The 24,016-nt window shown below is 39.4% G+C and overlaps 2 protein-coding genes across 9 annotated transcripts in view; both read left to right on the forward strand.

The window, feature by feature from the left end:
- The window catches only part of hoxb3a (homeobox B3a), a 94,998-nt gene that overhangs the window by 29,244 nt on the left and 41,738 nt on the right, over positions 1-24,016 (forward strand). For 6 of the 8 annotated variants that reach the window (XM_061701251.1, XM_061701257.1, XM_061701249.1 and 3 more), the window contains exons 2-3: positions 1,569-1,763; positions 11,549-11,831. The exons of 1 other annotated variant lie outside the window; for it this stretch is intronic. In XM_061701251.1, the coding sequence (XP_061557235.1) occupies positions 11,815-11,831 (17 nt within the window). In that variant the 5' untranslated portion in view covers positions 1,569-1,763; positions 11,549-11,814. Of the gene's footprint in view, positions 1-1,244; positions 1,480-1,568; positions 1,764-11,548; positions 11,832-24,016 lie in introns of those variants that run through there. One more of the 8 variants, XM_061701252.1, reaches the window with a different exon arrangement.
- LOC133415304 (homeobox protein Hox-B4a-like) lies at positions 5,939-9,606 on the forward strand. Its single transcript, XM_061701261.1, has 2 exons — positions 5,939-6,471; positions 8,199-9,606. Exons 1-2 carry the CDS (start codon positions 6,078-6,080, stop codon positions 8,441-8,443), a joined length of 639 nt encoding a protein of 212 aa, XP_061557245.1. The 5' UTR covers positions 5,939-6,077; the 3' UTR covers positions 8,444-9,606.

Here is a 24,016-nt window from a genome sequence, read left to right on the forward strand (position 1 = left end):
AGATTATGTAACAAATAATAAAAAATGTAAACAAAAAAATTGACTGAACTTAATTGTTCTTATTCTTTAGCCTGTGAATATTCTCATTCATCCAGGTCATTTCATTCTCAGAACAATAAATTGATCGCAACTGGACTGTTCTGGTTGTCTTAGAAGACACCTCACCTATCACTTGAGCAGGCTTCATCAAGTCATGCACAAGCACTATTTTGTTGAACAGTGTGCTTTTTAATTTTAGAGCATTTAATTGGTACAATTTTGAATGTAATATTTCGGTATAGACCTAAATGAATTTTTTTTTTTCGCACAATACTTAGTAGTATAATGAGTATCCCTTTAAATAAGATACAATGGCTAATAAGATCTCTCTAAACCACTCATGGAAATAGCGTTCTTTATGGCCAAATATTATGTCTGTAAAAATAATGCTGCTAATTTTCATTTTTTTCAAACATTTGTTAAAGTCTGGCTGCAAATTAAATTGCAAATACGCAATATGTTTTGGCTCATAGATTTATTTTTAAATCTGTCTCTCGTATGAAAGCCTCCCACCATGAACATCACTGCACGTTCCATCAAAACTTCACAAGCTAACCCTAAAAGCATCGTGACTTTTTTTTTTCTTTTTGTTACCGAACATGCGATTAAATGTGCACGATACATCAGTTTGAGGAAATGATAATAATAACAAGATCAATGTTGCCAAATATGTAAAGCCAAATGTTTGAACATCTGGATGCAGATTCAAATCAAAACGAATGAAAGTTTTTTTTTTTAAACTCCAATTCAAAATCCTCCTGCTAAGTTATATTTATATTAGAAAGAAGCTTGATTGCAACACATTTTGCTCGTTATAAATATTTACACTCAATGTTCTACTCGATTGTTGAGCCATCGTGTGTCATTAATTGTTTCACGACAAAAGGAAATGAAAAATGATATCTAAAGAGAAGAAAAATCTGTTTTGGAGAGCAATATAAAGACCAGCCCACCCCCACCGCAGCCATTTTTTTCTTCAAATTAATGACTCCCAACTCAATTTGCTATGACGGGGGGAGCGAAAATCACAATGCCAGAACGAGGGAGTAAGCGAGAGAGATGGGATAAGTGGCAGAAAGAAAGGGTGCGGAAGAGGGAAAGAGGGGGAGGGTGGCTGGAGAGAGGTGGGGGGGGGGGTGGAATGGCTTTTGCTCGGGGTGAACGGTAGGTCAGTTGTCACACCATGACGCGCATCGTCCGTTTAACAAAGCGTGTACCATACCGACAGATTAATAGGAAAACTTGAGACCACGCGCGCGCGCGCACGCACACGCACAATGTGAGTCAATGCCTTGGAGAGCACACAGTTCTCAGCAGCCCTCAGCCCCATACAGCTTGCATTAATAGCAGGGAAATTCTGCAAAGGGACCTGCGATACCTTCGGGTTTGGGGAGTGGTGTCGCAATAGTCCTGGATTTGCCTCACCCGGATGATTTCAAGGTCATCAGTCTGCAGTGGCGTCTTTTTCTTATGCGTTTGAGGGGCTGATTGTGTGGAAAATTACAGCGATTTCCCATCTCTCCCTCTAGGCGCCTTCTGGAGACTTTGGGGAGCCCGTGGCGTCGCAATAGATGGGAGAGAATGCGTGGTGAGAACAGCGGAGTCGCTTTTGCGGATCACGAAAACGAAAAGGATGACGCGTTCAATAAAAAAAATGGGACATGATAAGATGATGGAAATTGGCTAAAAGTGGAACTGCAGCTGGATCAGAGGGCTACAGAAGAGTGAGTATACTATAAACAATTTGTTGTATAGAGGGAGGGTGGGGGCGTGGGTGCCTGCGCGTGCTTGGGTATCAGGTGGTGCAGGTGGTGAGAGGAGGGGATACCACGTGCTGCAGAACCGCTCTAGAATCTCTCCTCCTCTCTCCTTTTTTTTAGGGCGTCTGATGATTTATGTGTAACCTATACCTGCGCAATCACAATAGTGTTACATACCAGTTCGAATTATATTTTCTATAACACAAAGTCATTGCAAAATAAAAAATAATATTAAACAAGCATTATCCCCTATCATTTGACTTTCACAAACCACGTTTTATATATCACTGTTTTATATTTAATTTATTATTATACGTTTTTCAAAGATAGGTTTGCAGCTATGGTTTGTGCTTGTTATTAATTGTTTCCCCAACTGGCCCAATTCATGGTATGGCCTGTGAATGTCTCATTTTTCTTATTCTTGCCGTCACACATGCATAACAATAGAACTGGGAATGAGCCTTGGTTTATTTTTCGAACGATATTTACCGTTGCCCCTGCTTTGTCCTCTGAATAATATTTCAGAACATAGACAGGCCCAGTCTTAGCAAATAATAAGATCTATTCTCTTTGTCTCAATTCACTGTCATTTATTCATTTACATTCATTTAATAATAATATTAAAAAACAGATGTTATAAGCATCATGTGGCCTTTCATTTGGCCTCACTAAATGTACTGATATCTTGATGCTGTTTTATTTTCGTGTTGCATGATTGAATTACACATTTTTCTACTCCACACAAATATTCACACAAAAATAAAATGCTGTTATATTAATCGCATACAATACAATAATACCACAAATTTCCCACAAATAGAGGGCGTAATTAAATAAGTTTATTGCAGTCCATTCTTTCTTTCTTAATTTCATGTTTGCATAACGAATGCATTTATTTCAGTTCACCAAATAAGCTCGTGTTTCTGAATGACTTGGGTAGCTCAGTGACCTCCATGTGAACTACGTTGTGCAGTCTAAACAAAGGCTGCTGCTGACAAACTTGACATGGGCAGGGGAAGTGTCACAGTCACACTCAACACACCTTGATCGATACCTGGGTTGATGGCAGAGCGAGAGGTCAAGTTGAATACGCCCACACCTGAGAATAGAATAGAATAGAATAGAATGGCATATTTGATGCAGTGAAACAATGGAAAAACTTGAGTCCTTGCTGCTTATTGTTCAGTTTAGTGATGTATGATCTACTGTTAAAGAAAACGGAGAACAGCAATGCTGCCAAAGCAAGGGATCAATATCAAATGTCACAAAATCAATGTGGGAACAGAACAGGAGCAGCCTATAGCACACACACATTTGCTGGAATACAAACAGAGAAAACCAAGCACCGATGACTACATTACAATCTGAAAGAAAGACAAAAAGATAGAAATAAATAAATAAAGAGAAAGGTGAACAATCACCACTTATAGTTATTAGCTAGTATAAATTAACTTTGACAATTGGCTCTTCAACTTTACAACCAGAGCTTAACTATTTTCTATGGGCCAATGTTTCAAAAATCCATTCTTTTAGGAATAAATTTTTGTGTTCAATAAAATATCATGATTATTCATTCATGCATCCATCCATTTTCTGTACCGCTTATTCTCACTAGGGTCGCCGGAGCCTATCCCAGCTGATCTCGGGCAAGAGGCGGAGTACACACTGAACTGGTCGCCAGCCAATCGCAGGGCACATATAAAAAAACAACCATTCGTACTCACATTCACACCTAGGGCAATTTAGAGTCTTCAATCAACCTAGCATGCATGGTTTTTGGGGGGATGTGGTAGAAAACTGGAGTACCCAGCGAAAACCCACGCAGGCACGGGGAGAACATGCAAACTCCACACAGGCGGGTCTGGGATTTGAACCCGGGTCTTCAGAATTGTGAGGCAGACGTGCTAACCAGTCGGTCGCCTTATTATTACTATTATTATTATTGTTGTAGTACTGTATAATAAAAACACGTACAATTTTTTGTTATGATTACTAATTATAATAACACTTACAGAATTAATAATGACATTATTTATTGGTAATTAATTGCTTTGCATAGTTGCGTTACATATTATTGGTTATTCTGTTGCCCTGGTAACATTTCTCATAATTAAATTCTGCATACATCAATTTCTACCCTCACCCGATGATTTATTTGTGCTTGAGTGTTTAGGAGGAATCATAGCATCAGGTGATGGATCAAGCAGGCAATTTTTATCTTATATTTTTTTGTATCATGCAACTTGTGGTAAAGGTTCACAGTCTCTTTCGACAGTAGAAGTACAAAAAGTGTACACTTAAGTGCCTCAAGTTAAGACTGAGCCCATAAGCAATACACTGCATAAACCTGCATGAGAGACTCTGTCTTCTATATCTACCCTGTAGATCCGGATTTGTGTCCAAATCTTAAAAGCAATCACAAATTCGCTTCTAGGGGAGTATATAGTAGATTCATACACGACGGCACCGATGGACACAACAATGTGAGAATGGCAAAAGAGGCCTTTAGATGCAGATAAATAGGCCTCAAGAGAAAGTTATCAATGATATTTGTCCAGAATTTAAAAAAAAATCCTTCCAATTGTTGGTCAGTTTTTGTTCTTTTTGTTCTTGTTATACTTTTTCGATGATACACCATTTCAACCATTCCAAAGGCCATCCCCTAGTAGACCTGGACTCTCTCTATTAATGATTTGTCGAGTTGAAAAATGATGCGGTCGTCCGTACTGCTCAGCTGGAGGGATCGGTGTGTGGTTGTGTAGCGCGCACGTGTTGGGGTGTAGTTCTGAACAGTACATTTTTTTTAAACAAAGGAGTTGGATGTCTCCATCATGTAAAATGAAATAGCATTTGGAGCCACATTAAAACTGTTTGCTACATTCTGCAATTATTGATGTTCCTACAGCATATGTCGTCTTATTATTAGTATTGTATAAAGTTAAAAAAAAAAAAAAAAAAAAATAATTTCATTGTAATCATGTGCAACCGATGTACATGTTCGATTAAGTAAATTCTAAAATTCTAAAATGACTTTTGCAGTGTTGGTATCGTATGATTCGATATCAATATACCTGACCATATACTGTGCAGATTCAGGCCATTTATGACGCTGTATTAATTGAAATGTTAATTGTCCAAGGGCAAAATCTTCCGAGTGGAGGTGTGGGTGGGAAGGCAGCTTTGTTGACATTGAACTGAGATGTGGAATGACCATGTCAGTGGTACTAAAATGTGTGTGCATGTGTGTGTGTGTGTGTGTGTGTGTGTGTGTGTGTGTGCGCGCAAAATTAAACCGTTGCAGTATTTAAGTGTTGCAGTTAATTGTGGAACAAACACGTTTGTTGCTAATGAAAAGGTCTGCTTGTGAATTTTCTATCGATCCCAAACTAGATATAGATATGTCTGACACGGCTGTTCGGTGGCAGCACAACAGTACACTATGCATTTTCCTTCTGACACATCATCACTGACTGCGATTGGCTGGCAACCAGTTCATGGTGTACCCCGCCTCTGCCCGATGACAGCTGGGATGGGCTCCAGCACGCCCGCGACCCTAGTGAGGAGAAGCGGCTCAGAAAACGGATGGATGGATGGACACATCATCACTGGTTTACACCGGGAAAAAAGTCATTTGAATTGACTTAATTCGAACATGTCGGTTGCACAAGATTGAAATGTGTTGAACTGACGCATAATATTTTATTATGAAAAATGGAAAATGCATCATACCCCATTTTAATCATGTGCAAACGATGTATATGATGAAATTAAGCACAGGATATAAAAAGAATGATTTATTTTGAAATTGATTATCAATCTATACAGGCAATTGGTAATCAAGGAATTCTCTGCGGCACACATTTCATTTGTGCTTTGGTCAAGTTGATGAGAAGCAACAATTTGCAACTCGTGATTTCCTTTGAGCACAACGAGTCTGTTATTGTTATGCCTCCGGCTACTTTTGGGGCAGCAAGCGAGAGGTGGCGAGCGGGGAGGGAGACGAGACAGGATTGGCAAGACCTGCTTGTGAGTGCACACAAAACCAGACCTTACGACGGTGCGCGTGCGGGGGTCGTATGGACCCATAATCTCGTTTCCTCGTCCACAGCGCGTCCGTGCCATTGGCTCGCTGTAGTCACGTGCCCTCTTAACTTTGTTCACTTGACAGAAAAGTAGGAGGATTCGTCGGAACAGGAATGAGCGACGACTAAAGGGATGAGATGTAAATGTTCGTTCTTTATTAGATTCAATTCCACATAAAGAGTGGCATTAACGGTCATGAGCTCCTATTTGATCAACTACGTGGACCCCAAATTCCCACCCTGCGAGGAGTACTCACATAGCGACTATCTACCCAGCAACTCTCCGGACTATTTGGGCTCCCATCGTCATGAGCCCGCCGCCTTTCAAGCGGACGCTACTCTGAAGAATCCCCAGCATCGCCGGCAACGAGCGGAGCCGCAGTACGCACAGTGTCAGCCCGCCTCGGAGGTGATGCCCCCTCGCGTCCTCGTCATTCCCCCGATTGGCGTAGAAATGCACCGTATCCCGGAGCATCGCCGGGACTCGGTGATACCCAGCCCGCCTCCGAGTGAGCAGCCACCTCCCAGTCCAAACACTCAAAATGACCCCGTGGTGTATCCGTGGATGAAGAAAGTTCATGTAAACATTGGTAAGTGTCGCGTACAAACTTCCCTCTACCCCCTCCCCTCCCCCTCGCTCCACGCCGTCACAATCTACGGCTTCCTCTCGGTTCGACTTCGACTAGTAGTCCTTCGAGATTTACGATCGTCTGTTTGCGCGGCCAACATAATTACACCCGCCATAAATTTTTATTACACCTCTACGCCGAAGTGCCTTTTGAAGTCCGATCGCAGGCTCGAGTCCTTGCTTTATGACAAGCCACACGGAACTCATAAGTTAGGTTTTATGCTGTGGTAATTTGATTTTAAGTGGTAGGTTTGTATAAACTGTGCGCTCCACACTGTCGAGCCTTTCTCCCCCACTCCATATTTCGGGGAAGGGGAAGTTTTATGGCAGCTGAAATATTCCTGTTTATGGAGCCCGCTGTAAAACACTAATGCAAACGCAAATACCTCAATCTATTTTATCTTTTCAGTGTTGTTGTTGCCTGGTTGGCTGTACGCTGTTTGTTCGCTCGAGGATGTAAATACAATTTTAGCCAGTATTGTCTCCACGTGCATGTTGGACACAGTGCATATATAATGTGATGTTAAACAAATTTCTTGTTCAGCTTTATTCAATCACGATAGCGCCCCCACCTTTACGCCTTCTCTGTTATACAAGGCAGGCATTTGAGGCGCTTATCGCTTCCTTTGTTGGGCCCATCAACATATCTCTCATTCCGAAGTACAGGTACATCGTGGCGCAGGTCTCAACCACCAAATGTACCTTTGACCTTCATTTTCGGATCAAATCACTGCATCTTTTGTCACTGTGTCGGGTTGGGGTGGCGGTGCGGGTTCTGCTTGCTCGGGGGCATTAAAGAGCACGTGACCACATGCATGTAACATTGTCTAGACAGAAGCATTTTTTAAAATTAATTGAAATAATATCGTGACCAATTATATTATTTATATTATTATTAAGAATCGTAATATTTCAACCTTCACAAATTCGCACATTTATTTTCATCATACGGATCTCCTCCTCTGCATTTAACCCATCACATGCTGCAGCAAGCACGCACTTGTATACTAATTGTCACTTTGTTGGCTTTTTTTAAGTAGACAATGGTCAAACCTTTTTGAATGTATCCGTGTTCAATTATTTCATTTTTTTGCAGTGAGCTTATACATTGTAGTCAATATAACTCAACATTTGTAGTATATATAATTTCACCACTTGTAAACTTTAGTCTCTGTGTTTCATAATGTATGAAACAACAGCTACAATGTTGGGTTATTTTAATTAACCCAATTTGGGTTTCTCATTCAACCCAAGAAGTGGGGTCAAAAAGTGACCGACCATCACTTGGGTCAAATGAATAACCCAAGAAATTGGGAGAAATTAATAGCCTAATTTTTGGGTGAAATTAACCAAAGTGGCGGTCGGTCCCTTTTTGACCCAGTAATTGGGTTCAAATGAACCCAAATTGAGTTATTTTTATCCCAAAAGAAGCATGGGGCGACTGCGGATGCATCTGGGGAGCTCAATTCACCACAACCCTGTGTGCAGGGATAATAATAATAATAAAAATAATAATAATAATAATAACACGTATTATTATTATTACTATTCTTCTTCTTATAATTATTATTATTATTATTATTATTAGTAGTAGTAGTAGTAGTAGTAGTAGTAGTAGGAGTAGTAGCAGTAGTTGTAGTAATATTTGTTGTTGTAAATATAGTAACACGTTAATTTGTTCTCTCACAGTGAGTTCAAACTACACAGGAGACGAGCCAAAGCGCTCTCGGACTGCTTACACCCGCCAGCAGGTTCTGGAGCTTGAGAAGGAGTTCCACTACAACCGATACCTGACGCGCAGGCACAGGGTGGAGATAGCACACACACTGTGTCTGTCAGAGCGCCAGATCAAAATCTGGTTCCAGAACCGACGAATGAAATGGAAGAAGGATCACAAATTGCCCAACACCAAAGTCCGGTCTGGGAATAACTGAAGCGCCCAAGCTTTAACTGGCTCCACCTGACCACCTAGAAAACGAGCCCATCTGCTCTTTGTTGCATTTCTGCCATCCAAAACAACAAAGCTGTAGATAAAAACTGTGGACTGGAATAACCATTACTGACTTAAGCCTGTTTAGCCTGTTTATCTTCTCGATAAAAAGCTTGACTGAAAGAAAACACAAAACGATGATGTCCCACCTCAAATGTCCATTGTCCAAAACATCATATTTTTTATATTTTGCGTATAATCCACTTTCACCCTTAATTTAATTCAATAGCAAAACAATCATGTGAGTTTTCTTTTCCTGTTCCAAGAGAAATAAATTGTTTCCCAGTTTTCATCTTTAATAACCAAAATTTGTCATGTTCATTCTGTGGTTACAAAGCTGTCTGAATGGGTGATTGGATTAAACATGGTTCTGGCGTTAGGCCTGTGGTTTTGCCAAACTACAAGCCCGGACCTATACAGCCACGTAACGGAACTATCTTTACATCAATATATATCACACTATGTGAATATACAACAAAACATGAAAGATCTGACATTTTTTCCCGCACAAATGTAACTAACTCTTCCATAGTGAAAAAAAAAAGGTTTATTAGTCGAACGTTTAAAATGTGTATGGTATTTATTGACCAAATAGAGATTTTTTAAACATTTAATTAAATTTTCAATTCACAGTATTGATAAAAAAAATACTTACTTTTTGATACCGAGACTGAAAAGGAGCACTAGTTGCTGATATTTAACACAAACTGCTTGAGGCGTGGGTAGGATTAGTTATATAGGTATTAATTAAACAGTGTTTATAGAGAGGCCCATAAAGATGCTTATTCGCAATATAAACCAAGTATGCACTACAAATACAGCGCTATACAATATTACCTCAGCTGCACTTTTCATTTAATGAAGTGGCACATTTTCAGGCATTCTTATTTTGGGTATTACGTTGTTATATAAAATGCGCACATACTTTGTCTGTCCCCTCCCCTTTCATTATGCTGTTTATCCCAAGTGTTTTTTTAATGCATGCTATTTTATTTATATTCCAAAGATCTGTTTCTAACGTTGGTGTTGGCAATAATAATAATCATAATAATAATAATAAACGTGTTGATCTTATTACCTCATGGATCGAAGTTGCTCATCTGTGTTCGTATGCTATTCTTATCTTGCAATGATTTGTAAATAATCAATACATACAGAATAAATTCTTGTCTGAAAATAAGTTGTTTCCCAATATTCTCTATTTTCCTCTCAGAATTTATAAAAAGTCATTTGAAATAAATTAATTCAAACATGTACATCGGTTGCATATGATTAAAAATGTGTTTAACATATATTGTTTGATTATTTTCGAGGAAAAGACGGGAAAATTACATCAGTTCACCAACTTATAATAATGTGCAACCGATGTACATGATCAAATTTTAGACTTTTTTTGTGTGTTTTTGCTGATATTGTGTACTGATTATTATTTCATATCAGTTTTAAAAATGGGAAATACTCCACTTTTGCCTTGATAGCTGTCATCTAAAACAAATGCAATGCTGAAATACTGTGGGTGTATAAAGTACATGCAGTGCATTGTTCCATTTGATTTCAATGTTCCCAACAAACCAAAAAAAAACGGGTTGTTTTGAGTTATCAGCTGCTCACGCTGATTAATTTTGCCTTGCCGCTAGTGATCTTGGTACATTACGCCCTGAAATCTCGTTTTAAATCACAAACCGTCCCTTTGTTTTACCCCCTTTCTCTCTTTAATTTAACGGCAGTGTGCAGCACATTGACACACTGAACCGGGCCGACCCACTCCTTTAATTTCCATCTACAGGATCATTATAAAAAAGAATTTGGTTGTGGGCTTTCAATGTGTTAATGAATATAATTTCTGCACAACTGTTTGTTCTCATTCCCAGTTTAAGTGTTGTGTGCGCGTGTGTTTTTCCCTCTATAATGTAAAAAGGGAGAGGGTCGGCACCATAGCTCAAACCCTGACAAGCAAATAGATAATCAACAAGACGAATGACTTCTTTTGTAAGGCTCGGCTCCTGTATTAATTTTCATTTTCTTCTAGAGCAGGTATCGAAAAATAAAGAGCAAGAGAGGGTGCGGGGTGAGAAAATAGAATTCCTCTCGATGAACTTTAAACTAAAAATGTGCCCCCCAAATTGGTCCACTCGTATTCCTCGGCCCAGAGAAGATTTCCCATTACATGTTGGCTGATTTCTCCCCGGGCCCCTTGCCAAACAGACTCCCCTTGCCCATTTATCTATTTTCTTCCATATATGAAAGCCTATTTCACCGTAAAAAAAAACACGCCCTGTATCAAACAGGACGCATACATGTGTTCAAACATATCGAGAATGGGCAACAAAACAAATGAGAATAGGTTTGCATATATAATTTTTAAAAAGTCCTTTTAAATTACAGTACTTAATTAGAATATGTCGGTTGCACATGATTGAAATGTATTAAACTAACGTAGATTATTTGATTATTTTATAGGAAAAGGGGGACATTTTTATGTTTATGAGATTTTAATCATATGCAACCGAAAATCGAGTAGTTCCCCCCCACTCCCTCCCAGTGTACTTGGATTGCCGTTTTATGCACCTTTATCTTTTATGGATGTGTGACAATTAAATACGAATTGACTGCGCTAAATAACAGTAGCAATTTGCTTAAAATACTTTTTAACTCATTCTACTTGTTGTAATTGTACCTCATTTTATTTTTACGTTTAAAATACACCCCGCCATATTGTCAAAATATATTCTCACAATCCTGCACCTCAGTATTTTATTCAAGCTGAAAATAAATTATCATCTGTGTTATGGTACACCCATAACGCAATTAGATCCATTGAAGCCTTAGCTTTAGTTGTCACCCCGCTACCAGCCGGACCTTCTGTTGCATTAAATGTGGGAATATTTTAGTGAGGATGCCCTCGGCCTGTGAAAAGTTCACCACCATTACTGTGGAAACAGGAGAGAGAGGACGGCTCCTGCAAGAAAAATGTGAAAATTATACAAGAAATAATCATTAATCACTTGTTATTCTTAAACCTTCTTCTTTTTCTATTGTCGTCTCGCAGCCTCCTACCATGCAGGCCCCTTCTGTCAGGAGGTGCGAGGGGCCAAGGAACAGAGGAGCAGAAGAAAAGAGAAAGAAAACATCTTGGAAAACAACCCCCTCCTCCAACACACACTTAACACTCAAGAAAGAACACTTTTTTCTACCCACCCATTCAGAGGCTATTTTTTACCCCCTTCGAGAGTATAAGAAAGAAAAACAGTTTTCCTTCTCATTTGAAAGAAGACACAGATAGGGAACTCAAGAAGATGGCTCAGAGTTTGCAAAATGAGGTGCTTTCCAAGGTAAGGCCTGGAAATTCCATTTTAACATCTCCGCTCTTGTATTTTGGCTTTCTCGGTTGTTCAGTGTGGCGTTTTAATGGTTTTATTGCCCTCTGGTCATTTGGTAGGATCAGAAGAATGGCTGTGGGGGATTTGGGCTATTTTTTTTTTCAATAGAACTTTTGCAGGAGTGTGTGTGTGTATGTGTGTGTGTGCACGCATGTGTGTGTGTGTGTGTGTGTGTGTGTGTGGCACAGTTGACGGCCTGTTTGTTTGTTTTGTTTCTATTCAGTGTTTATGTAAAATGTTCCACCCACCTTTGCGTCAAAAGCGTCACTTATATATTTGTTTGACACTCACTGGGCCTGTAGGTGATTGAACATCTGTTTTATTGCATAAATATATGCCACTTAGTGCCTATGTTAATGTGAATTTGATGTATTGTTTATATATACACACTTTGAATCACAGGCGGCAAATATACCACGCATAATACCACATTTTTCTTTGAGATGGTATTTTAAAATTGTTGTGCTTCAATGAATAGAGAGTACAGCGCTGCACTTTATGCAAATGACCTTTGTTTTATCGAAAGTCCCATCGGGGTTACTTTTGAAGCAAAATTTGCCCCCGAGCAAACCTGTCGGAGTCTCATCACTTATGTTTGCACTGGTGTAAAGATTTACCTGATCACTGACCTAATAGCAATCTGTGACACCTTTCAAACATCTATCTGCGGTTAAGGTAAATAAGCTTGTGTGGTCAAAATAAATTGTGTGATTAATCTGAGTTAATACATGATTAATTCCATAATTTTTGTGTGATTAATCATGCTTTAACGCTTTAATATTTACAGCCCTAAATAACAAGCAAGTTAAGAAAAAAATATTGTATTTTTTTTTTTTTTTAAATGGCTGCAAACGATCGCGGGACTGGCTTTCTTCGGCCTCTGTTATCTTTTGAGCAGAGTTGCTTCTTGACCCGGGAAGAAATCAATCTGACAAGAATTAAAAATAAAAGGGCAGAAGCCCTGATCTGTCTCTAGGGGATTGAAGCCACGGCTCAATTCAATGCTCGGAGAAGTGAAAGAAACAAATGGAAAAATATGCTGGCAGCACAGTGAGTTGTGGATTGATGATTGTACAGGGGCTGCGGACAAAATGGGTTCAAACAGAGGACACGTTTTTCTGACCGATGAGGTCGAGTGACTCTGAATCAAGAGGCTGACCTGTGGTTATCCCCCTCCCTATGTTACCCGCATTGACCTCGCAAGGGTTCTGCATCCTCCGCTCATTCGGACATTCCCAGACCTCCCAAGCCCCCCGGCCCCTTAGTCATAACATGCCGGGTTTAGGGCACTGTAAACCACGGGCAGTCAGAGACAAACTGCCATGGAAGCCAGTCACCTTTGGAGGGGTCAGATTCAGGTCACAGTTAAACAGCTAGATTGATGGCACAGAAATACGCTTGATAAAAAAAATAGACAAATGTGGTATATATATATATATATATATATATATATATATATATATATATATATTGCTCAATTCAATTTTATTTATTTACCACTTTAAAAACAACTGCAGGTAAAATAAGAAATCGACCATGAAACATACATGTAAGACAATTAAGCATAACTCAAAGTATATGCTGTGTTGAAAGACAATGAATGAAAAAATGGGTTTTTAGACAAGTTTATGATAAAAGAAAAACATAAACAAGATCATCATCCTGATGTTGAGTGTACAGCAGTGGCCAGATGTTTTGCCAATAACTCGAATTTATTTTCACTAACTGTGCTGCATCGAGTATACAGTGGGTACGGAAAGTATTCAGACCCCCTTACATTTTTCACTCTTTTTTATATTGCAGCCATTTGCTAAAATCAATTAAGTTCATTTTTACATTAATGTACACACAGCACTCCATATTGACAGAAACAAACGGAATTGTTGAAATTTTTGCAGATTTATTAAAAAAGAAAAACTCAAATATCACACAGCCATAAGTATTCAGACGCTTTGTTCAGTATTTAGAAGAAGCACCCTTTTGAGCTAATACAGCCATGAGTCTTTTTGGGAATGATGCAACAAGTTTTTCACACCTGGATTTGGGGATCATCTGCCATTCCTCCTTGCAGATCCTCTCCAGTTCTGTCAGGATGGATGGTGAATGTCGGTGGGCAGCCATTTTCAGGTTTTTCCAGAGATGCTCAATTGGGTTTAAGTCAGGGCTCTGGCTGGGCCATTCAAGAACAGTCACGGAGTTGTTCTGAAACCACTCCTTCTGTATTTTAGCTATGTGCTTAGGGTCATTGTCTTGTTTGAAGGTGAACCTTCGGCCCAGTCTGAGGTTCTGAGCACTCTGGAGAAGGTTTTCGCCCAGGATATCCCTGTACTTGGCTGCATTCATCTCTCCTTCGATTGCAATAAGTCGTCCTGTCCCTGCAGCTGAAAATCACCCCCTCAGCAACATGCTGCCACCAGCATGCTTCACTGTTGGGACTGTATGGGACAAGTGATGTGCAGTGCCTGGTTTTCTCCACACGTCACTTAAAATTAAAGCCAACAATTTCTATCTTGGTCTCATCAGACCAGAGAATCTTATTTCTCACCATCTTGGAGTCCTTCAGGTGTTTTTTTAGCAAACTCCATGCGGGCTTTCATGTGTCTTGGACTGAGGAGAGGCTTCCGTCAAGCTACTCTGCCATAAAGCCCCGACTGGTGGAGGACTGCCGTGATGGTTGACTTTCGAGAACTTTTGCCCATCTCCCGACTGCATCTCTGGAGCTCAGCCACAGCCTCTTTGGGTTCTTCTCTACCTCTCTCACCAAGGTTCTTCTCTCCCAATTGTTCAGTTTGGCCGGACGGCCAGCTCTAGGAAGGGTTCCGGTCGTCCCAAACGTCTTCCATTTAAGGATTATGGAGGCCACTGTGCCGTTAGGAACGTAAAGTGCAGCAGAATTTGTTTTTGTAACCTCGGCCAGATCTGTGCCTTGCCACAATTCTGTTTTTGAGCTCTTCAGGCAGTTCCTTTGACCTCATGTTTGTCATTTGCTCTTACATGCACTGAGCTGTAAGGTCTTATATAGACAGGGGTGTGGCTTTCCTAATCAAGTCCAATCAGTATAATCAAACACAGCTGGACTCCAATGAAAGTGTAGAACCATCTCAAGGATGAAGAAATGGACAGCACCCAAGTTAAATATATGAGTTTCACAGCAAAGAGTCTGAATACTTATGGCTGTGTGATATATTAGTTTTTCTTTTTTAATAAATCAGCAAATATTTCAACAATTCTGTTTTTTTCTGTCAATATGGGGTGCTGTGTGTACATTAATGAGGAAAAAATGAACTTAAATGATTTTAGCAAATGGCTGCAATGTAACAAAGAGTGAAAATTTTAAGGGTGTCTGAAAACTTTCCGTACCCACTGCATGTTTATGGGTCATTTTCATATAATTTGATCAATAATGGTACAGACACTTTTTTATGCCGCCTTGGTTTTATATGGGTCAGTGTCTCCCATGCTGAACTGTCAGCCAAGTCCTATATGAAAAAAAATATTGCTGGATTTGAACCCCGGTCCTCAGAACTGTGAGGCAGATGTGGTAACCAGTCATCCACCATTCCACCTTATGTATTCATATTATAGGAAATCCTGACTGACAGAGCAAATGGTGGTGGCCCATTGAAATACACCTCTTGCATAACGGTAAAGATATAAACAGTTTCATAAAATTTGTGACTGCACAATTTTCATTTTGCCCTTCAAACGCTGAAGAAACAAGTGCATAAATTATCCGAACTACTCATTAAACCCATTCCACTCTTTTCTTCATGCAATCGTAATAACGATAAAGACATACAATATTTCTGACACGTTCACAAATTCATACATATTCAATCATATCTCAGAAATAACACCATTCATTATTTTCTCACAAACTTGTTCACAAAGAGGTTAACCTCACCCCATCTTTGCTTGTGAAAGACTGAGCAATTCAGGAAAGCTCCTTTTATACCCAATCATGGCACCCACCTGTTCCCAATTAGCCTGTTCACCTGTGGGACGTTCCAAACGTGTTTGAGGAGCATTCCTCAACTTTCTAAGTCTTTTTTTGCCACTTGTCCCAGCTTTTTTGGAACGTGTTGCAGCCATAAAATTCTAAGTTAATGATTATTTGCTAAAAACAATAAGGTTTATCAGTTTGAACATTACATATCCTGTCTTTGTAGTGTATCCAATTAAATATAGGTTGATTGTATTCTGTTTTTATTTATGTTTAACACAACGTCCCAACTTCATTGGAATTGCGGTTGTATATAACAAACTACAACCATGCAAACAGTATTCTTCAATAAATACCTTCACGGCATATGTGTCTACTGTATCCAAAAGGTCACATGCAAGGCAAGTAGACGAGCAAATACGTATGCATATCACAAGTCGGAAAAGGGCCTTGACGTGTGAGTGCTTATGGGTCGAGTTCATGGTCCGCGCAAACTGAGCTCAAACACACTATATGCAGTGGAAACAGTTACATATGCCCCTAAATGGGCTGGGAAGTCTCACTACGCTATGCTAATTGACAAATTGCTGGACAAATGGCCAGCTCTGTTTAGCCCCTTTTTACACTCGCTGCAGAAGCATTGGCCAACAAATGTATTATTATGAGGAGCACTCAGAGCCTATAGGAGGTCATGGAAGTGGCGCGGAGGCTGCAGGAGGAGGTCGTCATGAGAGAAATATGCTTGCCAGGTTTTTCTGTGAGAGAAAGAGACGGGAGCAAAGCAAGCAAAAGTCTTTCAGCTATTGAAAAGGAAATTAAGAATATTTTATATTGCAGCCAATCAAATTTCATGTGATGTATTATTTGACTCTAAGACATTTGTTAAACAGTACCACCCTGTGTCATCCCTGGGTGAGGATGATTTGGGCTGTCCATTCTTCAAGGAGAGCTTGAGGTAATGTACCTGAACAAGTTAAATGAACGAAAGTTCATGAACTAGTTCATATTTTGGGCAAACGTGAACTGAACTTAGTGGATTTCTGCCTGAACGTTACTGAGAACGCACTCATTCTGGCACCTGTGAACGGTTTTCAAACGTCAGTTCATCTTCATTCAAGAGTGCCAGGTTTTGTTAGGGACGTACAGGACGAAACCGGTATGAAGACACTATATACGAGCCTTCATGTTTCGGGGGATAAACGCCGTATTTGGCAAATGATTCAATGCTGCCATGCATGGCAGGCACGTCTCAGACGTGTGAGAATTCGAGTGCACTCATATGTCATATTGTGTTGCGTGTTTTTGTTTGTACATTAAAGACAAAATTCCCATTTTTGTTTAAATTCCTAATTTTAAAGAAGACCAATCAAGTAACATGTTTTTGAGATTGTAGGGTGAAAGCTGCACCTGGCTATAGTGGACTGAATGGGTGGCAACAATAAGGAAATGAAAGGCCAGTATTTTGAGGGAAATCGCTCATCAGCAACAGATTGGGAAAAAAAGAACTATGCACTTATTCCTTTTTTAAATGGTGAATTTTGCTTAAAATGATGAGTTATGAACTATGAACTGAACTTGGTCATTTTTGGAATGGTAAACTGAACCTTGAACGAGATAGGTGAAGAAAATGAACTTTCCCAACCCTGACCACACAGAATTATTTTAGAATTCTTATTTCAGATTATTGTTTAGTAACCATTTCCTGTGTCCGTAAGGTCTTACAATGTAACACTAAATAAAAAATAAAATAGTGTATTGTGCCCTTTGAATACTTGCTAGTCTCCTCCCTCATTACGGTTTTTCTTTGAGTGCCATTGTTTGCATTTATATGTAGAGGAAATCCAGAACTGCTTGACAAAATCACAAAACCCAAATGTTATGCGTTGCATGCTAGTATAACTTGCCAGTGCATATTTTGGTTGATACAAATAACAAAAAACATTAAAAAAATTATCAGTATTGCAAGCAAATTGGAAATTTAAACTGTCAGTGATGCTACTGTGGATGGAAGTACAGTACTGACCTATTATATAGTAATCAGTCTTAATTTGTTATGATTTGTTTTGATCCAGGCAGGCAGGCATCATCATGCAGCAAAATTACTAACAGCATGCTACTTTAAATGATGAAGTACTCCGGCAATAACTGCATCCGGCAGCATAAAATGAGAATTAGATATATTTTATAGATCATTGTGATTTTTCCACCGGGTAAGTGGGCAAGCACAGTGATTAGTATGTCTACCTCATAGTTCTGAGGTTCACGTTTCCAATCTCAGTTTGGGCCTTGCTGTCTGGAGTTCCCCTTGCATTCTAAAAACATGCATGTTAGTTTAATTGAAGATTACTGTATATTGTCAGTGATGCCAGGAACACATTACTCCAAAGTTCATCCATTTCGAGTAACAAGCAAACTAACTCATTACTTTTCCTGTGGTTACTTTTGAGTCACCAGTGTCTCTCACCAAATACTGATTTGCAACTGGGGACTCAAAAAACCACAGTCCAACCATTCAATAGTATTTAACTGTTTACACACACCACTGATATCGCAATAAGCAGCAGAAAGCAATTGGGAGATGATTGTTGATTCTACAATGCACAGTGACGGTGCACTACCATAAAAGTCCAAAGAAATGCACAATTTCACAATAGCCACACTATTTTGTTATTTTCCTTTGTAAAAAGTGTATTTGATTGTTCTTACTTTTTTATTTACACATTAAGAATACAGTTTTACTGGCATGTTAAGTGCGCAATGCGTTATGGGTGAATTATTCATACTGAAGTGCACGGTCATAAATCGGTCATGGAGATTAAGGACTGACTCACTGAAGGACTTACAATACTTATCTTAAACAATATTTACAATGAAAAGTGAGAAGTTTCAAGTTCGTCTGTAGTCCGGACTTGAGCTGGTTTAACTCGCTGCACGGTCCTTCTCCCCTCTGTCAATCACCCACAGCTTTGATAGTTAAACATTTGCATAATCTTGTCACCTTTTCTCACTCTTCGCATCAAAATTACAATGGTGTGAGCAATGGCGTGTGTGTGTGTGTGTGTCTGTGTGTGTTTGTACTGTATGTCCCCAATATCAAACCGGCACTCACTTTAACATTTACGAACACACACTAACAAACGCACACACACACACACACACACACACACGCACACACACACAGAGAGAATGGTGTGCTTGTTTAGGTACTTACTGTATTGTGTTGGCATGTCAAGTCTCCACTAAGTTGCTCGTTTAATGTGGCTTCAACTACACTAATATTGAAGTTATTGGTTCTTGTTGATGACATCATTCTGTAATGTGTGTGGCATACTTTACCAAGTAATGGGTACGGTTAAGCTCATGCTTTTTTTGTACTGTGGATAAGTGATATTCCTACCACTTGGCAGCAAATGAAAGTACCTAAAAAGTTACTTTTTTCTAACTTAGTTACTTTTGAAATCAAGTAATCAGTAAAGTAACTAAGTTACTTTTTCAAGGTAACTGTGGCAACACTGTATAATGTCAGTGAATGTGGGTGTAAATGCTTGTTTTTGTACTGTATGTGCCTTGCGATTGACAATTTGATAGGCAACCAGTCCATGGTGTACTTTGCCCCTTCCCCGAAATCAGACTCGGATAGGTTCCAGCTCACCCAGGACCTGAATGAACAAGCGGTATACAAAATGAATAGAAGGAGAAGTGGACTCATGGGTCATTTCAAATACTGGCACGCATGCGAAATTCGATTGTGAAATGATCAGTATGTGGATGATTATATACAACCCCAATTCCAATGAAGTTGGAATGTTGTGTTAAACAGAAATACAAACAGAATACAATGATTTGCAAATCATGTTGAACCTATATTTAACTGAATACACTACAAAGACAAGATATTTAATGGTCAAACTGATAAATGTTATTGTTTTTAGCAAATAATCATTAACTTAGAATTTTATGGCTGCAACACATTCCAAAAAAGCTGGGAAAGGGCTTCAGCTGTTCAACCGACCAGGGTCTCCGTTGTCATATTTTACGCTTCACAATGGGCCACACATTTTCAATGGGAGACAGTTCTGGACTGCAGGCAGGCCAGTCTAGTACCAGCACTCTTTTACTACGAAGCCATGGTGTTGTAACACGGGCAGAATGTGGTTTGGCATTGTCTTGCTGAAATAACCATGAAAGAGACGTTGCTTGGATGGCAGCATATGTTTCTCCAAAACCTGTATGTACATTTCAGCATTAATGATGCCTTCACTGATGTGTAAGTTACCCATGCCATTGGCACTAACACATCACAGATGCTGGCTTTTGAACTTTTCGTCCTTGACAGTCCGGATGGTTCTTTTCCTCTTTGGCCCGGAGGACACGACGTCCACAATTTCCAAAAACAATTTGAAATGTGGACTCGTAAGACCACAGAACACTTTTCCACTTTTCATCAGTCCATCTTAGATGAGCTCCGGCCCAGAGAAGCTGGTGGCGTTTCTGGGTGTTGTTGATAAATGGCTTTTTCTTTGCATAGTAGAGTTTTCCAGTTGCACTTACGGATGTAGCGCCAAACTGTATTTACTGACATTGGTTTTCTGAAGTGTTCCTGAGCCGATGTGGTAATACATTTACACATTGATGTCGGTTTTTGATGGGACGTTGGAGCCTATCTCAGCTGACTTCGGGTGAAAGGCGACCCTGAACTGGTCGCCAGTCAGTCGCAGGGCACATATACACACTGACAACCATTCGCACTCACATTCACTCCGTCACTGAGTGGGAACTGAACCCACGCTGCCTGCACCAAAGTCAGGCGAGTGTACCACTACACCATCAGTGACATCTCAGAAATAACACCATTTATTTTGCTCTCTGCTATTGTGTGAATGCAAAGTGGCTGCCTCATCCTGGCACTTCAGCTCACAGATCCATCTGGTGTATTGCAGCAACATAATGAGTGTCTCTCCAGTGGCATTGACGGTAGAGAGTGACAACGATAGACTGCTTATAAAAGAACCCCCCTCCCCCCCAAAAAAAGGAACTCTGAAGACACTAATATGCATTTTTGTTTCTTTTCGTGGAAAAGCCACATAAAGCAAGAGGAGAAAAAGCCTCTATATCCAAAATGTAATTTAAAATTGAAAATTCAGTGGGCCACGTCTTTACTGTTATTGATCAAACTATATAGAAATGCCCATATATTCATATTGCACTGCATTCAGTCATCACTAGCTTTTGCTACCCAAAAGTAAAAACCGACATTTCATAAAATTAGCTGCTGAAACTGTTCAGTTAATAGTTGAATAAAATTTGTCATGTGGACACAAAAACATAACTGCTCATAAAGTGTGGTAAAAAAAAAAGTTTGAAACATATCTTGCCTCGGCTCCCCATTTGACAAAGACTGTTGTGTGGGAACAATTGGTCTATACTCAAATATTGTCCATCGTGTCCTTCGTAGTCACGTTGGACTGAGCTTCGGTGGTTCTTCCTCGCCCATCAGACGACTCAATTCATGAAACCGGCCAGCAATATATTTTAAAAAGCAGTTGTTGATTTACGAGCGGCAGTAAAAAATAATAATTTAATAACAAACAAGATGTCAGAGCTTGGTAAATCATTTAATCGGCCCCTGTTGCAGTGTCTTTCTTATAATAATAATAATAATGAGAATGATAATAATAATAATAATAATAATAATAATAATAATCATCATCATAATCATCATCATCATCATTATCATAACTATTATTACGAGTATGATGATGATTAATAATAATAATAATAATATGTATTATTATTATAATAATATTATTATTATTATTATTATTCACCAACAATTACTTCAATATAAATCTAATAAGCATCTTTGGCAAAAACTCATTTTATAGTCCTTCTTCATTCTAACAAAAAGACATTTTAGGCTTTTCTTTTTGTACTAATAAAGAGAATAATGGTTAACGAGAAGGAAGACCGAACCTGTCCTAATCCATCACGTACGCCACGAGACCGCATGATTCTTAACGTTTGAATATCACTTCCATTACTGGCGCTTGCTCTTGTTCAGCGTTTATCACGTGTACTAAAAACGGATGCATTTTATTGTCATTGTGGTCAAACAACGAAATTCTGACGAAAACACAGACGAATGGAAGACAATATTTGCATATCTATTTTAATTAAGAATATAATCTATTCAAACGTAACAGCCAGCTAAGGTGCAATATTAACATTAAATCGACAAGAACAACACGATATTACTTTTTGGTACCTGATTCTTAAACCAAGCAGCGTGATTTGGTTGCAGTAATTATTTTTTAAGGATTGATGTTGTATAACTTGGGTTTTCAATGCGTCAATGTGGCACATTTGCAGAATTAATTCGTATAACTGTTGTCAGGCCGCCCAGGTTCCTCTCCTGCATACTTATCTTAGCTGTTCAAACTCCTGAGTGCTATAATTTATGGCCATCATTACAGACGCCATCATCATCACTGCAAATGTTTGATTTCAATCTTGTTGTGGGCAGAACAGAAAGGTGCCATATTGCTCTTTGTGTGCATTTAATTAAAGGTTTAATAGAAACGATAACTCCTTCTATCCAAATATGTATTTTTTTAATTGCACAATGCATTTTCATTTTTCTCCCCTCCAGAATACAAACGTTTTCTAACTGTACTGTTCAAGGTTATTATTTAACATCGTGACAACTGTGTACTCTGTATGGTGGGCTCTGGTAGTCTCTCTCGTTTGACCTTGAAGAAATGTTTGCTTGAAGCAGCAAGGTTAACTTCTCTATCAAGCTCCATTGTTGCATGCATTAGAACTCTGGAACTACGCAGAACACATGAAGACCTAATTGGTTAAATCTCGCCTCTATTGTTGCGGCCCTGCATGGCCAAGCGTCAGGACATTTGTGTCTCCCTATTGTTTCTTTGTCATTCCCCGACCATCTTCGTTTTTGTTGATCACCCAAACATGGCTGTCGCTATTTTTATATGCGTTGCTACTTTGCGCTTGAATTACTCAGCTCGTTGCCTCTGAAGCGACGGTGAGTCAATTACCTAAAAATTCAGTATAGCATTTGCAATAATTTTCACGAATGACAACATATGTAGGCAGCACCGCATTTGCAAATATTGAACAATTCCACATTATCTACAAGAAGACGAAGTCTTTGTGACACTGGAGTGTTTTGTAACCTCAGGATGTGTGAAATAGACAACAATAGCAATGTCACAAACTAAGATTTCCGATTCAAACAGATATTTTGAAATAGCACCCATAGGGCAATTTAAGGAACTCATCTTCCTCTGTAGACGTAATATGAAATATGAATGTAAAGATGGTGAAGTCTTCTTCTTCTTCTTCTTTTCAGCGTGGGACATTTTTTATTCCTTGGCCCGCACGTTTCTTTGACAACCCCCCCCCACACACACACACACTGAAATGTTATCACAAGTGCTCCACTATTGTTTGGATTTAAATTTTTATGCCAAGTAGCACAAGAAATGCGGTTCTGGTCCCCAGAAATATAAAGTGTATTCCCAGTATGTCACATTTGCAGAGGTTGTAGAATTTATATTCATCTGTCAGAAATATCACGCCAGGAAATGGCGTCTCGCCTGCCTGCGTGTTAGTGTCGTGGAAAATTAAACTATTATTTTCAACAACAAAAAAACAAAACAAAAAAACGGGGAGAGTACAAGCCCCCTCAAAGCAGAGGGGGGAACCGAGAAAGGAGAAAAGGGACACGAGAGAGAGAGAGAGAGAGCGTTAGAGAGAAACAGACAGACAGACAGAGAGAGAGAAAGAGAGAAAGAGAGAGAGAGAGAGAGAGAGAGAGAAGGGGGCTGCAATATAACAAATTTGGACGGGTGTGCGTCTTGCGGGTCGTTGTGGACACAACGTGAGTATTGCGGAAGAAAGAGGAGCTGCGTGCGTGGGGGGGATACCTGCACGCTCCTTCGCCGTCGCACTGCCCTCGCCTGCATCCATCTCACTGGCTCATTTTTTAAACACCTTGGTAAATATCCCCCCCAAATAACAACAGTGATGTTTTTCCTCACCGTGCATGTTTCTGTCGTGTTGATCACCCATAATCATAATCATCATCATCAGCAATTCAGTGCAATGAATGTTAGCCGATGGCTGTTTATAGTTTAAGAAGCACTTTTATATTCTTCTTCATCTTCCTCCC

Source organism: Phycodurus eques, chromosome 16 (genome assembly GCF_024500275.1).
Source record: "Phycodurus eques isolate BA_2022a chromosome 16, UOR_Pequ_1.1, whole genome shotgun sequence".
NCBI classification, from domain to species: domain Eukaryota; kingdom Metazoa; phylum Chordata; class Actinopteri; order Syngnathiformes; family Syngnathidae; genus Phycodurus; species Phycodurus eques.

Coding starts and splice junctions, on each gene's coding strand:
- LOC133415304 (XM_061701261.1), top strand. CDS start 6,078: ATGAGCTCCTATTTGATCAACTACGTGGACCCCAAATTCCCACCCTGC. Junction 6,472..8,198: donor GAAAGTTCATGTAAACATTG/GTAAGTGTCGCG, acceptor GTTCTCTCACAG/TGAGTTCAAACTACACAGGA.